At 35.9% G+C, this 15,888-nt stretch overlaps 1 protein-coding gene across 2 annotated transcripts in view; it reads right to left on the bottom strand.

Annotated features, from left to right (window-relative positions):
- THSD7A (thrombospondin type 1 domain containing 7A) overlaps nucleotides 1–15,888 on the bottom strand; it is a 288,313-nt gene that overhangs the window by 7,849 nt on the left and 264,576 nt on the right. The window contains exons 23-29 of one of the 2 annotated variants that reach the window (XM_040590313.1): nucleotides 11,620–11,737; nucleotides 8,718–8,863; nucleotides 7,972–8,146; nucleotides 5,702–5,875; nucleotides 4,597–4,692; nucleotides 1,545–1,627; nucleotides 1,000–1,210 (exon numbers count right to left, since the gene is read on the bottom strand). In XM_040590313.1, the coding sequence (XP_040446247.1) occupies nucleotides 1,000–1,210; nucleotides 1,545–1,627; nucleotides 4,597–4,692; nucleotides 5,702–5,875; nucleotides 7,972–8,146; nucleotides 8,718–8,863; nucleotides 11,620–11,737 (1,003 nt within the window). The remainder of the gene's footprint in view (nucleotides 1–999; nucleotides 1,211–1,544; nucleotides 1,628–4,596; nucleotides 4,693–5,701; nucleotides 5,876–7,971; nucleotides 8,147–8,717; nucleotides 8,864–11,619; nucleotides 11,738–15,888) is intronic. The other variant, XM_040590314.1, reaches the window with a different exon arrangement.

Raw genomic sequence — 15,888 nt, 5'->3', positions numbered from 1 at the left:
AAGGGTTCTAACATAAGTATTTCTTACCCAAACATGATTTAATCTGCTTATTGGAAGTATTGCTGTAGTTCTCAATTTGCAGCATTTTATGGATTATGCATGTAAAGATACTGTTTTCATTTTTCAGATTAAAAAACATTCATAGAAGCTTTAGAAATAAATGAACACCCTAAGGCACAAATGTGTTATTTAGCTCTATGTTATTTAAAAGACACTTAAGAAGATAATGAATTGCTCTCGTCATATAATTATCATTTTGGACAAGCATTGTATCTTTTTATGTGAAAGTTTTATTTCTGTCAGTGCTTAATAGTACCAGAAAATATTTACTGAAATCTGATCACATGATGGACTTCATAAAATACTTTTCATGGGTAGCTGTCTTATGTTTCTTGCCACTCTTGCACATAAGTCCTTTCTAAGCTCTAAAGAACATAAAAGCAAATATTGGCTATAGAGACTTAGAGCATGTCTATGCTAAAGATCAATAATGTGGTTAGCTCTTTTCTAACATGAATTAGTTTAAATATGGATATGGCAGAAAAGCATTAGTGTATCTATACTGATTATTTTCCTACAATTTGCTCTACGGCTGCAAATTTTAAGTAGCCCTTACCCTTTGCGGTCTAAAGTGCTAACTTTTCACTCCTGTGTCAACAACATTTTTGGTTGAGACAGCATAATCTAATATCCTAGCTTACACCTTTGCAGCCCACTCCCTTCTAAAGTCACATTTCAAATAGCTTCTGTGAATTTTAACAGGTACAAGGGATTAAAAGGAAGTCTGCAATACAAGATTTGATTAAGTATATTGATGGAGTAGCTGGGAAGGCTAGGGGTTTGCTTATGTCTCTTCCTTTGTTTTCAGCCAGGGCAGATGCCTGTCTTCTTAAATGAACACTTAAATGTTTTTCTTTTCTTCCCTGGCATCACAGAAATGTAAATGCCAGACCCTGCAGCAGTACTTGGCATTAAGAACTGCTCATTGCATGACTTCACCTGGCCCAAAAGGCTGTAGAAACCAGGTCCTTCCTCTTCCTGACTGGTTACTGGAGGGCTGGGTAGGGTTCACAGCTCGACTGGTTTTCACATCTCCCTTTTTGTCCTCCATGGTGGGGATCACCACCACCGGGATGAGAGTGCACTGTTCGAGTGTGCCATCAGAGGACATAACTTCGGTGTATCCGTCTTCACAACTGCACGTTCTAGTCTGTAGGGAACAAGTGTTTTACACGGTGTAGCAGAAACACATAGTTTTCTGTGACCTATCAAGCGAAACACAGGTGACTAGAGGAGGAGACTTTTTTGATGGGTGCTAGCCTGAAGAGTACCTCCTCGGGTATTTTTATGCAGGTTTGTACCAAATCAACAGAGATTATTAGCATTCATTTGAAAGGTAGAACATGTTCTGAGGTTGATTTTAAAAAAATAATAATTAGCAAAATCTCTGAAAATTCTTTTTGTTGGCATAATCTTTGTAACGCAGAGAGATGTGTGGGAAGCTCTCGCGGGGGTGTTCTATGCTCCAATGCAGTAGCACATACCTCACTACAGTAAGCGTGGGGTTGGCTGCACGGTGGGTTACATGACCTGTCAGCATCTGGTTGGCGCATCACTAAACAGCCCCCTGTAGGACAGAAAATCATACTTTGACACGGTAATACCTCACCCCTGATGAAATTACTGATGTCACTACTTGCTACAGTATGTAATGGATTACAATTCTATTGCTAATTTGAATTTAAGAGCCCTCTTATTCCAAGGTGAAGGATAATTGGTATCAGGTATTTTCTTACAGGGAGAGTAAGGATAGAGCACGTGTATTTGCATTCATGTGCATTTTAGAGAACTAATATTTGGCAAGTGAACCTTTTGTTTTTCCCTTTGTTCCTTTGGAGGATTGTTCGATAAACAGTATAAATGTTTTGTTGTGCTTGAGGGAATAGATTTTGATTCTCTAGGGTCCCCCTTCTGACTTACATGTTAAAGCTGTGGCCACAAAGAAAATAAAAGCATGGATTAATATGTTTGCCTGTTAAACCGAAAACAAACTAATCATCCAGTTTATGAATGGATACTTCTTTTCTGCTGCTCCTTTTTACACATGCTATAACTTTGCTTCTTATGAAGCCACACTTCATGCTACTCTAAGACAGATTTTTCAGGACAGAAATAGTATCAGTAGAGCATGGACTGAAATGCTACAATACTGATGAGATAGAGGATTTCAGTCTTTTTCCTCTTTTTATACAGTCCTAGTTCTCATTTCTATAGCTTTCTGTACAGTGCAGTTATTGTTATGGACCAATACACACAATCAGGCTTTCACTATCATTTCAGCCAGAATGACTAAAATGCATTTAGAATCAGTATGAATTTGCCTGGATTTCCTTCTAGCTTACATAAGAGGGTTATGCATTGCATAATTTAAAATTTGTACTGCTACAGGACAACTTATCTTGCATCTCCCAAATTATTAACATTTTTATACTGGTGTGATATGATGATGAAAACCTGATAGCTGAGGTTGGTCACAACCATAGCAGATGTAGTTAGATGTGGTTACGTAGATCCAAGTGTTAACAGGATGGCCAATGAAGAACAAAGAAAACACTGCTGGTTGCCATAAGTTTTCCCCACCCCCAGAAAGGAAAATTGTATATCCTAGCATATAAATCACATGCCTGTGGGAATCTATGTAATAAAATATCAGTCATCCAAGGAGGCTGCAGAAGGAAAGAGTTGCCTCATCGCCCATGGGAAACAACACCTTCAAGTAAAAAAGAACTATTCAGCACAATAATATTATGAAAGTAAATAAGTAAAGGCCTTAAGACTCATAATAAAGACCTGATAATGTCTGAATTAAAGTACACTATGTTAGAGCCAAATGTGCAGCAATAAGGCAGCAAAGAAATACTGTAATCAGAGAGATGGGTTGAGTCTAGATCAAAACAGGTAATCTCCATTTAAATCAATTATGTGTGTGTATCTATCAGTTTGATCTCTTAGTTTATACAAACCACTTTCAAAAAAACATTCAAACGTAAACTACAATCTGGTTCATGACTGTATATGACTGTATAGCAGAGAAGTTCTCTCAGAACATTATACTTAAGAGCTTTGTTTGGAAACTATCAGGAACATATGAAAAATACAGTTTTGTATTGTGCAGAAACTGGTGATTACATTGTCTGGAATTTTCCACTAGTCCTCATTTCAAATCAAAAATTTACCACAGCTTTAGAACAAACTTTTGAAAAAAGATACAATATAGGTCTGAGGTTAGTCTGCCTAGGAGGTCTCATCATGAAAAATTTGCCAACACCACATATTCATACATTTATCTCCTGGCATTTATCACATGGCTGTATTCAGGCGCATCAGAACAAACTTATTTTTATGTGACTGTAATTTACAACTATATTCTGATTTTAACATCTCAGAGCCATAATCACTAAGATCCTATTTATTCTGAAATCCTGTAGGACCTTCAATATATAATATCATATATATTAATGTCATTAAGAATTCTTTGTTAGAGTTATACTTACCGTATGGCATCTTAGCTAGGCAGGAAGCAATCAAGGTGCATAAATAATGCCCTGTTGCATTTGTTGTGAAAGATGATGCATTTTAATATTCTTACAGCACAAGGTGACACAAAAGAGACTTTGGGTGATTAAGTATTATTTTAAAACCTTGTAAAAATAATACAGATATTTTATTTCTACTGTTACAAGAGACAGTAGTGGTAGATTCCATCATCAAGAAGTATCGCACTGGTAGTCCATGAATTACAACTCCCCTCCTGTGACTGATCTGACAGTGGCTGGCATGGAGGATGTGCTTACCATCTCTGGGAGTCTTTTACTATCAACTAGGCTGATATTAAAATTATTTAAAAAATATTTTTTTTAAAAAAATGCATAACTCTTAGCTTAAATGAATCCCTAATACTGATAAATAAATTCATATAAATAGATACATATGTAAAGATTTTCTTGAATTCGGAGACCTGTCATTCTTAATTCAGTGTTTTGTGCTTTGGTTTGCAGAAAAAGTAATTACATCCCATAGCTGTTCAATGAAATACCCTGCTTTAAGTTTATGTAATTGAAGTAAAGAAATGAACTTATATTAGCACATTTATTAAAATTTGATAATTTGTAATTTTCAGGAGATATATGCTATATGCATGGTATTATCAAGCTTTGCATCTCTCTGTGCTTCTGTATAGGCACTGAAATGAACTTTAATACATAAAAGTTCTATTTGTTGTAGGGCTTGAAATCTGAAGCCCTAAATATAAGTGTAAAGATGTCTATGGTAAAAGAAAAAAAGAATGTAAAACATTCCAGGTTCAGTACAGAAGATAATATTTATATTTACTTTTAGCATTGCATGCTGTATAATTCTGGAAATTATATCTTTAGTATGCAAAAACATGATTCAAGATGACAGCACGTTGATTCATATATCAGGAACAAGTATTTTTAGCAGATTCTTTTAAAAAATATATATTTCCATTTGTTGGGAAAAGACATTATCCACTCGTTTTCCAGAGTTTTATGCGTATATAAAAAGAGTAGTTACCTGTGACGTTTAAACCATCTGACCTTTGGCACCACACGGTTCGAGAAGACCCCTTCCATGGGCTAGCCATCCACTTGTATTCATAGCACTGGCCATCTACACAGAGAACATTCACTTTTCAAGAAATTTGATGACGAGATTTTAGGCTACCACCAGCAGCACCCACACTCATCAATAGACCACACTCATTATGTTTAATGGCTCTTGCGGCTAAGAAGGCCTCTTACCCCTTCACTGAGCAACTTAGAAGGGTGCACTACACACATGGAGGCCCCAGGGTCTCCTGTGTTTACTGGATATGTACGGAATAGACCATATGTGTCCCATACACTAACTATAATGGTGGTACACACTGCCCGTGCAGTAAGCCTAATGTAGTTAATAGGCAAAACAGGTGTTTCCAATAATCTCATAATGGTCGTGGCCCATCTGTTGCACAAAATCTTTTAGGAGTCGGGTTCCTTTCCCGGTGACACTGAGCTTCAGTCAGTGCTCCAGTGCTTGGTGAAGTGGCCCGGCTGCTTCTGGCTTCACATTTCAGCTCATCTGTACACCTCTCATATGGCCTGGGATAAATCATGAAGTTCTTCTACACCTTAGCTCCCTTATAAATGTAAAATTATTTTTTGCCTGATCTGTCTGGCCTCTGAATGGACAAAAAAATGTCTTTACAGGAAATGACTTTTCTTCACTACTTTGTCCAGTGGTGAGCAGGACTGAGACTTTTTAATGTCATTGTCATGCCATTAACAACAACTCAAAGGGTAGACAGAAGTCTAGATTTCATTATGGATTAAAGATTTCTTATTACTAAGGTTATCAAGCAGATAAGAGAACTATTTCTTCACATACTATAAAAATAAATTTCATTAATATGAAAGGATCATCAATTCTCCTGTGTTTAAAGTGCCAACATTTGATTAGTTAGCATTTGAAAATTTATTCTGTTTACAGTTGATAGCTGGAAAGCAAAAATTTAAGTTCATTTCTACATCTACCAAATCCATATTTGCCTAAATTTGATACCATGAACAGAAAGAAATCGAAACTACCGTTCTGTATTTTTGTCTTACAAGAAGCACACTGTGTATATTTTGGTGCTTACCATTGCATGATCTTGTTTCCAAAGCCTGTTCTGGACAGAGATGTTGATTCTCTAATTCCTGAATGATCACTGCCCGAGATCGGACTTGTATCCCTCCAAAGCCGAGATCCTCACCATTAACACAGGTTAGCTGACAAAGGCTCCATTCTGACCACTCTCTCAAGTAACAGTCCCCTGTTAAATAACAATTTTATAGGAAGAACAATCATCATATATGAAGAGTTTTTCATGCTGAATATCTTAGAAAAAATTGTCCAAATCTGGTTTCTTAATTTTTTTCTTTATAGTGCCTTTCATTCCTCTTTTTAAACATGACTTATACTTAAGAGAAGATAATATTCTGACACTCTCTAAATATCTGTGTAGTAGAAAATAGTAATAAAAAGATTACACAAAAGCCTGTTTGTTCTGTAGCATTCCCATAGGATCACTCATTTTGAATTTGAGTAACACTCCACACAGTGTCTGGATTTTTTTAAATTTTAGGGTATTGTGCTCTGTATGCCTTACAGTAAATTTGTATATCTTGTTCACAATTCTTCTTTGATCTTAGAAAGATAAAAAAGTGTCTAGTTTTAGAAAGATTAATTGTTGCTTATTCTCATGCAGAATTTCTCTAAACAGGCAGTAGAAGCAACTTCTAGAATGTTCTTTGCAAGAAAAGGAAACAGGAAGGTGACTAAAATGTCTGAGAGTTTTAAAATGTTATCTTATAGATTTAAACTGAAAAATAAAATTATACTAATAACACTAATTAGCACAATTGGCTAAAGAACATTTAGTGAAGATCTGAGGCACAACACAAAGAGACCATTTTGTTAAAACTGCAGTATACAATGGGACTAGGCTGTGTACAGACTCATAAATAAACTTCTTAGTTCTCATTATTTCAGTGAAAGAGCTATTAAAAATTAATGCTACCTTGCATTATACTGATGACAGATATAATCAGTACTGTGTTGACCAGATGCCTGATTAATGAAGGAATTTTATTTGCCAACGTTAGGAAAGCATGCGAAGAAATGAATAATTGAAGAACTGATGTATACATAATAGGAAAACAAGTACTGATTTTTGGAAACATTAGTTGGAGAACATCATTAGCACATCCCCACAGGGCAGTTATTCTTGCTGGCTAAATGTGGGATTGTTGAAGAACAGGTTCCTGCTCAGCAAAATTTTAAAAGCAAGCAGTAAGCAGCTATTTATTTATATATAAATTCCACTAACAATAAAACATAACTACAAGCTTTTTGTTCTTCCAATTTAATTTAATAAGTAAAAACATGTGAAAATCATGCAATCGAAATGTTGTGCACAAAGCAGTGATGGAATCCTCTTTGGTTTTGATTATTTTCTATTTATTGAGGCAACTCTACCTTCAATTCAATCTGAAATGAACTGGAAAAAAAATTCTGAGAAAGAAGAGAGTTGCAAGAGAACAAAACCAGGGTACTGGTATGGAATGACAGCTACATTAGAAATGAAGGAGTTAATCTACTTCTGAAGATACATGACTTTACTGAATGAAAGCAATATACTTCAAATTCTACAAATAAGTGTTTGAAATGAACTGGAGGGGTTTTACTGGAAATCAAACAGCTGTTGTTGGTTCTTAATCCTTCCCAGTGTGAGGGGTCATGGACCTGATCATTTATAACAGATCTTTTGGATTCAGTCTACAAGGGCAATGACAGTGCATGTCACCTCCAGCAAGTTAAGCATCTAGCAATCATTACATTTTCTCAGAGATCAAAATATTAGTTTCATTTGGAATAGTCCCTTTAAACAAACAAAAAAAAAAGACTCACTAGCTTAGCTTCCTTAGACAAGGCATCCTTAGTCAAAGGCATCTAGTTATTAGTCGCTGTTAAAAGTATTAATAAAGCTGTTAGGTGATCTAAGCACTTTAAGTAAATATTTACCTGTAAACCAACAGCTTTCTTATAGAAAGCTTTCTTATAGAGTTAAATGCAGGTTTTATTTCAAAATATGTTGTTAAAAAAATCTATTCTTATTAGGTATAATCTGTGAATGAGACACTGAGACATGTCTTTTATGAAATTTAAAACCTGGCATTTTTTTCTAATTGATTTACTGTCAGGAAGCCTCTACCAGAAAGCAACTCTGTTGATAATTTGCTGGATTAATCCAATCAGTAAAGCATGTGAAAAAGATTTAATTGCCTGTGGCTAATTGCTAGGCACTGATAACTATAATGATACCAAACCAATCTTGAAATGCAACTTTTATTTGAATAGCTTTGTTACCTGGACAAGGGACAGTGCAGGTTTCCTCAAGTATCATCTTCTTATTACCATCTATAATAGGCTCTATTTCTCCACAGAATTCCTCATCTACTACTTTTCCAACATCTTCAATGGATCCATCAAAAACCACACAGGAAATGTTCCTCATTCGTGTTCCTTCTCCACATTGAGCATCCTGAGGAAGGAGGACATACATGGATGCTGGATAGAGGAAAGGGCCAAAAGACTAGATCTGAGCTACGTGTCATTCTGTCTCCTATTATTTTTTGCTTAAGCATTTATTCATTCTGGTAAGGAGGTGGGGGGTGGGAGTGGTGGCGGGGAGGAGACATTATTCTTTACTTCTGAAACAAACTGTGAAAAAAATAAAAAAACTAAAATACTGCTGGCCGCTACCACTGTTTCTTAAACTATGGAGCTCATTTTGCCTTTGAAACGCACCCATGGCAGTATCTCAGGTGAAGATCTCTTCTAGGATGCCAACATATTTCCACAGATGCTGTTTTACAATAGAGGGATTTCAATTATTAGCAAAGATACTGCTCAGTACCAAATTTTACATTTATACTTTGAACATCTTTGGATATTGTTGTATCCATTGACAGATATGAACTCTAAGAATAACTTTTTGTATAAGAGAGGTGGGAGCAAATTGTTTGCAGTGTTATGAAGCAGGTATCTAAGCATATCACAAATATGTCCAGATACACAAACTACATAACATCAAAGTCCCATCTGGCTTTTACCTCTACTTTGCATGCAGACCATTGACCATATTGCCATCGATAACAAGGTTTTACTGGACAGGGTTTGAATTGCTCCATCTGAGAAGGACAAGGCCTCCCATCACCCTGAAATGGCTGATTAATGGTTCTTCTTCTGATCATTTTTCCTGTAAATAAGAAACAGCAATATAACTAACAACAAAGTGGTTACACTGATTTATTCCTCAAGATGGTTCTTTTTTTGTAAAAAGCATTGTGTTTGAATACGGTAATTTTTTCCACATTTGACAAATGGGATTTTAAAGCTGATCTGTTGGTTCTTGTCTGTTATATGGATTTATATTTTCCAGGTCAGACACTTTATATTGTATCATTTGTTTGTATTGCAAGAAGTGCAGGAGGATGTCTGATTAGGATTTCAGATTGCTCCTGTAGCACCAAACAAAAGTAGTAATTCTCTAGTTCAGAAGCCTGGGGAAAGATACTCTTTCTGAATGTGACAACAGATTTACGGCACTTCAGTGAAGTCCAGCTCCTCATCTGCAGTTTGCTGCTAGAAGAGACCAACATGTTTTGTTCTTCCCTGAATTAATACAGAATCAGGTGTCCCATGGCTGTCTGATTCCAGCCGGCAACTTTCCGTTGCTGTCTGGATAACACGACATGCAGATTTTGCAGGACATGAAGGATTCTTCACTCAGGCCCAAAGAAAATTAAAATACAATAGGTTTATCAAACATTAATCTTCAATTCAACCATGAGCAGCACACTACCCAGTATCACTGAGATACAGGTTCTATTTCAAATACTTATATAAACAGAAAAAGGAAGTAATTTTTATCATCTTGGCAACTCTTGCTTCTTTCATCTTGCAGGGGACATTAGACTATTATGCTTCATTACAGAGATGTCATGTGATACAACCAAAACATTTTTTGTGTGCCAGAAGTAGTGGTAAAGTGGCTGCTTTAGAGTTGACACCCACAAAGTTCTCCACTGAACCAACACAACTGTGGTATTTTAATCTATATATAGATAAATATATGAACCAAGTCTGAAATAAGATGTATATAATTAAATGTATATAAATGGATTATAATAAACTAAGACATCACATAGATTTATGTACATAGCACCCAGTGTTAGCTGGACAAAACAATCTTTAATTCCACATTTCAACCTGATGCATTTGGAATTGAACACCCTAATGCTCATGACATGAATCTTTTGCTGAGAGCAAGCTACACAAGTCACGATCCAGCAGCAGGACTGTATCAATCCCGCAGACAGCTATATTCACTGCAGCTAGCTAGAAAGATGTTTGCCAAGTGGAGCCTCATCATTCTTGGATTCACAGCTGCTCCAACTGAGATGTCACAGGACAAAAAAGATCTTGAAAAGTACTGGAGAAAATAACCCAATGAACAACAACTAGCAGAACTCTTACATACAGAATTTTCCCCCAGCTTTAAAGGTATTTGCATGGGTACTCAAAAGACGTTCAGCTTTGTGGTCACTAGGTTTATTGAAAAAACAGCAGTTACTTCCAGCTGCCTAATAGGAAAATTACAGCTTCAAGGCTTACACATGAGATTACCATCATCTGTTAAAAAGACCAAAAATTTGAAAGCTGTTTTTCATTACTATTTAAAATAAATTTTCTCACTACTACAAATACATTCTATACTTGGAAAATACAAGGATTTCAGATAGGACCCACCTTCACATTTTGAAAAAGCATAGCAACAATAATCCTCATTCAGAAAAATACCAGGTCAATTGTTCAGGTCTTGCATATAAACAGAAGCTTGTTAAGTAAAATGTGGCAACATATTTAAGCCCTCAATAGACCTGTTAGTTCAATGCTCACTCTGTAAGGATTATTGTGAATATAGAAATGTAGATTATTTAAATGTAGATGCCATGCTTTGAGAGAAGCTCAAATAGCTGAAATATTATTACATTATTAGATACTGCAGTATCAAATTATTAACTGATACCGTTAAAAAATATATAGATCTTTCTGCTGGGATGCTGAGGTGGCCAGAGCTTTCAGATGTTTTTGCCCAGAGCTATTCCCTGTGCTGCACTCCCTCCAATGAACACAAAGAGGTGCAATGTCCTTTTACTCTGAGCCCAGCAATTAAAACTGGATTCCACACACTGCTAACCATCCAGTATCTGTGGTAACATATTTCAAACGTGATTACAGAATGAAGAGGCTTCATAGATGGTCTTCTACCCTTCTCTTTTAGTAGTCTGTACACCTTAGTTGCCTGGCACAATGGTGCTTTCAGGTCCTTATTCTGAGATGTATCGGTACAAATAAATAAGAAAAGTTCCTCCTGAACTAGAGTGTGCCTTGGATATACATTCTCTGACATAAACTTGATTTTTTAAAAAATTAGATAATGGTTAGCAATATTTTAGAAAAACAAATTAGTATGATTGCAGTGAAAGTAACTTGTCCCCCTGCCCTGGTTCTGTTTAAAAATATGGAATTCTGCAATTAGTACATTTGTTGGTTTTAATCAATATGCTGTTCTATAAGTTTATTTGTTCTAAACTCACCACTAATTAAACTTAAGAGAAATTCTCTCCCTTCTTCCTCCTCCCACCAGCTGAAAAAATAAATATTCACATCAGTGTTTATTTTTGTCTCAATATATCATTTAACATATCTCATTTAGTTCCCAGAATTAGAAACTACTCAGGGACAAATTCTCATTATCTTCAGAGAGCACAGTCTCACTGAAGTGTATTTCCATGAATAAAGCTGATTTAGATCCCCATCACTCTCTCTAGCTAATGACATTTTCTAGTTCTGCGACAAGAAATCTTACTGCTTTTACTAAAGAAAAAAAAAAAAAAAAAAAAAAAAGAAAAAATCTCAGTCTAAAATATGCCAAAGGTACATACTGACCTGTAAGGCCACATGTCTGAGAGCACTCCGACCAAGAGGACCAGTCAGAAAGCTGACAGTTCACAGGACATTCCACCACACAGGTCATATTCATTTGCCATGTTTTCTCCAAACCAAGCTAAAAGAAAATAATTAATGGTCAGCACAAAACATCCAGTCTGTGTCATTGGTGCAGGGTGTGCATTTGGACACAGTGAATCAGACAACTAAAGCCTCAAGCAAGCATAAAATCATTACTAAATAAAAAGTAAAGCAATTAGGACATTTAAAAATCTCACTCCAAGACAGTCCTAATGCATATGCTGATTTTAAAATACATGCTTAAATCTTATTTTCATCAATTATTTTCTAAATTAGAACCTGTAAATGGAGGGCTTGAGCTCTACAGTATCACTTCTACACAGTAGGTAGAAGACAAAGTAATTTATGAAGTACATTAATATAGAAGTATTTGAAGATTTGATAAGAGTTGATATTATATGAAGCATTTTGAAATGGGAATATAAAAATACTGAACTATCAGCAATTATTAATAGTTGAATTCAAGTGATGTTAGGAGCCAGGTTCAAAACTAACAAAAGGAGGAGGATAACCATGCATTGAAGAGTCAGTTTATTTGTCAGAAGTTGTTGCAGGTGCTCAAAATTTACAGGAGCTTAAGAAAGACTGAACAAGTTAATGGAAGAAAAATCTGAAGGTTTAAATACACAGAAACCATATCAGGGAAATGCAGTGTAAAAGCTGAAAACAGCTGGAGGCTGCAAGAGGAGTAGATGGAAACTTGTATATGTCTGTCCTCCTTACTCTTCCTTAGGCATCTACTTATGCCTGTCTTGGTTTTTTTCATAATGTGGTGTAAAAGTTCATTATATATATTATGCTATCTATGCTACTGTATGCAAAAATATGGACAATTATTTGTTCTAATAAAAAAATAAAATAAAAACTTTGCATGTTTTTCTGAAAAGCTTTACAAAAAGAATCCTCTAAGATCCCTAAAGTAAAAGCTGCAAATGTTGGAGGACTGTGAGAGAAGGGGGCACAGAAAATAGCCAGACTCACGTTTTCCCCAAAATAGAGTCTGTACTGAGCTATTCTCTGGGCAGAACTCAGCTTAACACAAACAAATGATAGAGCCCCTGCAGGCAAGGAAGAGTTTTATGGCCATGCTTTAAGACATCACAGTGGTTACATCAACCTTTGGTCTGATCCTGTAAAGCCATTTTTATGTTCTTATAAACTCCCATGCTCCAGATTTTCCCCACCCAAGGAAGAAAATAGATATTTTCACTAGCACACATGAGAATATATGATGCAAGATCGAACACAACTGATGACAAAAAAATTATCATAACAGTAATAATCCTTGCAGCCTGCACAGCTTCAGAAAGAGTTCAAAGGATAGATCAATTATGGTGTGTATGATATAAAACATGAAAGAAAATCAATCCTGCCAATATGAACAGATCCATATGAACAGATCTGCAGCTTCCCAGCATAAAAGACTGTCGTCCTCATTGGCCCTCCCCAGTGGACCTTGATCATTGTTAAGGCCTTTTAGAATCCCAGGAGGCTGTGGATATCTTTAAGTAGATAAAATCCCCACATATTTAAAAAAAAAAAAAAAAAAAAAAGCAAACTAGACATTTCAAAACCTATTAATTTTAATGACTGGAAAGGTTAATGGCATAAAACCAGCAGTTAAGACTTTAAAAAGGAAATAAAAACACTATTTCCAACTAAATGTAAGCATGGAGCAATAATTAGGCACAGCATTAACATGCCCTCCATAAACAAACTACCACAAGTACTGGAAATGTTTCACCATGATAGACTTACCAAGTCTTAAATTTGCATTTGCAGTACCATTTATTGAGATGAATGAGGTTTTAGACCTCTGTTCTGTTTTATACATCAAAGAATGAGTTCTTGGCTTTTCTCTGTGGTACAGTACAACCTTGATTATCCAGATATCACACACAGGCAACACCCAAAACCTTTGGATAATCTGGAATTTGGATAATCAGGAAACTAGAGAACCATCTTTGAAGTCTATATTTGGGTCAAATCTTCTGAGCAAAGGCTTTAAAGCCTGCTGAATTGATTCCTGCCAATTATAGAAACATGACTGCTCTCTTTCAAGATTGGCCTTCTCAGCTGGACTTTGGCAGCTAGAGAAGGCAAAGCCCAAGAGACATATTAAAGGTGAAGAGGAGAAAGCTGAAAGGCCAGCTTACCCAGGGTGATCTACCATTTGCACGCCTTAGATACTTAAGTGCTGCTGAAATAGATCTGGGGAACAACTAACAGGTTGCAATTTGATATTAATCACATATTCCTTTCTTCTCTCTCTCCTTCCTTCAGCTGCTGAACCACAATTCACCTTAGCTTAGAAAACGTTTGGAAAAGTGTTCAGTAGCTCCCTTACCTGAAAGAACCTCTGTCCTGGATGAGTTGTGGTTTCTGATTTGAGAATGACAAGTACTGGAGGAGTTACACTGAAAGCTACCGCTGAGCCTCTCACACGCCAGGGGCAGCAGGCTGCCAGACCGGCGTGCTCTATAAACCCTGTGATCCAAGAAAGTATCTGTATTTCTTTATAGGAACTTTTGGCACCACAGATTAACCTCTGCTGGAGGTTAATCATGTAACCTGACAAGCAGACTATTTGCCAATAAAACAGAAAATCTGGCTTTCTAATGCAGACAAAGCTGCTGGTTCCTAGGATTTCTGATCTTTAATTGATGGTAAATGCATAAAAATAAACCCATAAATATGAATATGACCAGGACCAGTTTGCTTTAGGTGATTTGATTTTCAAATACTCAAGGAAAGACAAGCCGAGTTCTTGTGATGTGCTAATTTTGTAGTTAGAGACCAAGTAATCCAGTATTACTGTGCCTTGAGAGTTTGAAGAGAACTATGTTAACTTAACGAGGACTTGGAAATAAGCTCTAGAAATTGATTTATGCTGGCAGTAATCAGGATGACAGGCTAGCTTCTTTAGCTGATTGACTGAAACAAACACAAGATCATATGGACACGTTAGAAACCAGAACACAGGGACTCGGAAGAGCTGTTTGTATTTGACTACGCTGATGCTCATACCTCGAGATGGTCATTGTCAAAAGGCAGTATGAAGGGGTTTTTTTTTATATATAGCTTTTATTAGGTTCTTGAACCACATATTATATAGGAACTCAGACATTGCAATCAGGCATCTTCATTTCTTAGGGATTGGGATAGGTTTAGCTATTCTGATCTCTCTTCTTTGCATATAAAAATAAAAAACATTAGTTCTGTAAATGTATTGACACATAAATTAAACAAAATTTTTGTTTTATTCACACATCTAGTATGAAGTTTTAGGATAGCCCAGGGGAAATTCCATTAGCTAAGTCATTATTTCATCTTGTTCTTATCATCAACTTTCCTAGCCACATGCATCTTATTTTGAACATCACTTAATTTTCTTGCGTTGCCCTTAGAATGCAAAAACACAGCAAAAAAACCCCACCCCGAAGTATCATCTGTGATTAGATTAGTAAGAAGTGCATAGTACGTATTTGCATTTTAATAATTTCTTGAATACTCTCCTCCCATGACCTGGAAGGTCACAGAGTTGGCTTTCACATCTTTAGAGTGAAGGGTCTGGTAAGATAGAACAGCTTGGCTTTCTTGTTAATCAGGTTAACAGGTTTTATTCCTCACAGTTATTGGATCAGCCTTTGACCTTGTTGTGCCACTGCTTACACATCCATAATTCAACAAATAGTCTTAACAGTATGATTGGGGAGTGGATCAGAGCTTTCTACAGGAAGATGTATCTCTATACTTCTAGCAAATCAAAAGGGCAAATAAAAATGTATCACAGTGGTTGCTGATAAAGTCAAGACCCTACTGCAGTGATGTCTGTTGGCCAGTCATTTATGGCAAGCAGCTTTTGAGATATTCTCTTGTTGACCTAATTATTTCTCTGAGTAATAAACTTTTGTTTCTTTAAATGCAGGAAAGCTCCAGAGGTTTTCTGCAATGAGATTCCAGTGTAAAATGTAATAATTTGTTCTAGATGTTGCTCAAAATCTTTGATTAACAAAAGGAATTTATTGGCTTAATGGTTAAAGAAATATATTTCCCCTCAAAATCTAATAAAGCATATTTTTAAATTCAAATATTCATGTGTATGGATATTTTATATCATGTTTTGGTATGAATTAATCAATATTTCAGTCTCTTAAAAATAACCCCAGTGCCAACTTTTCTTTCTTT

The sequence above is a fragment of the Falco naumanni genome, chromosome 4 (genome assembly GCF_017639655.2).
Source record: "Falco naumanni isolate bFalNau1 chromosome 4, bFalNau1.pat, whole genome shotgun sequence".
NCBI classification, from domain to species: Eukaryota; Metazoa; Chordata; class Aves; order Falconiformes; family Falconidae; genus Falco; species Falco naumanni.
This window is presented reverse-complemented; position numbering and strand designations above follow the sequence as displayed.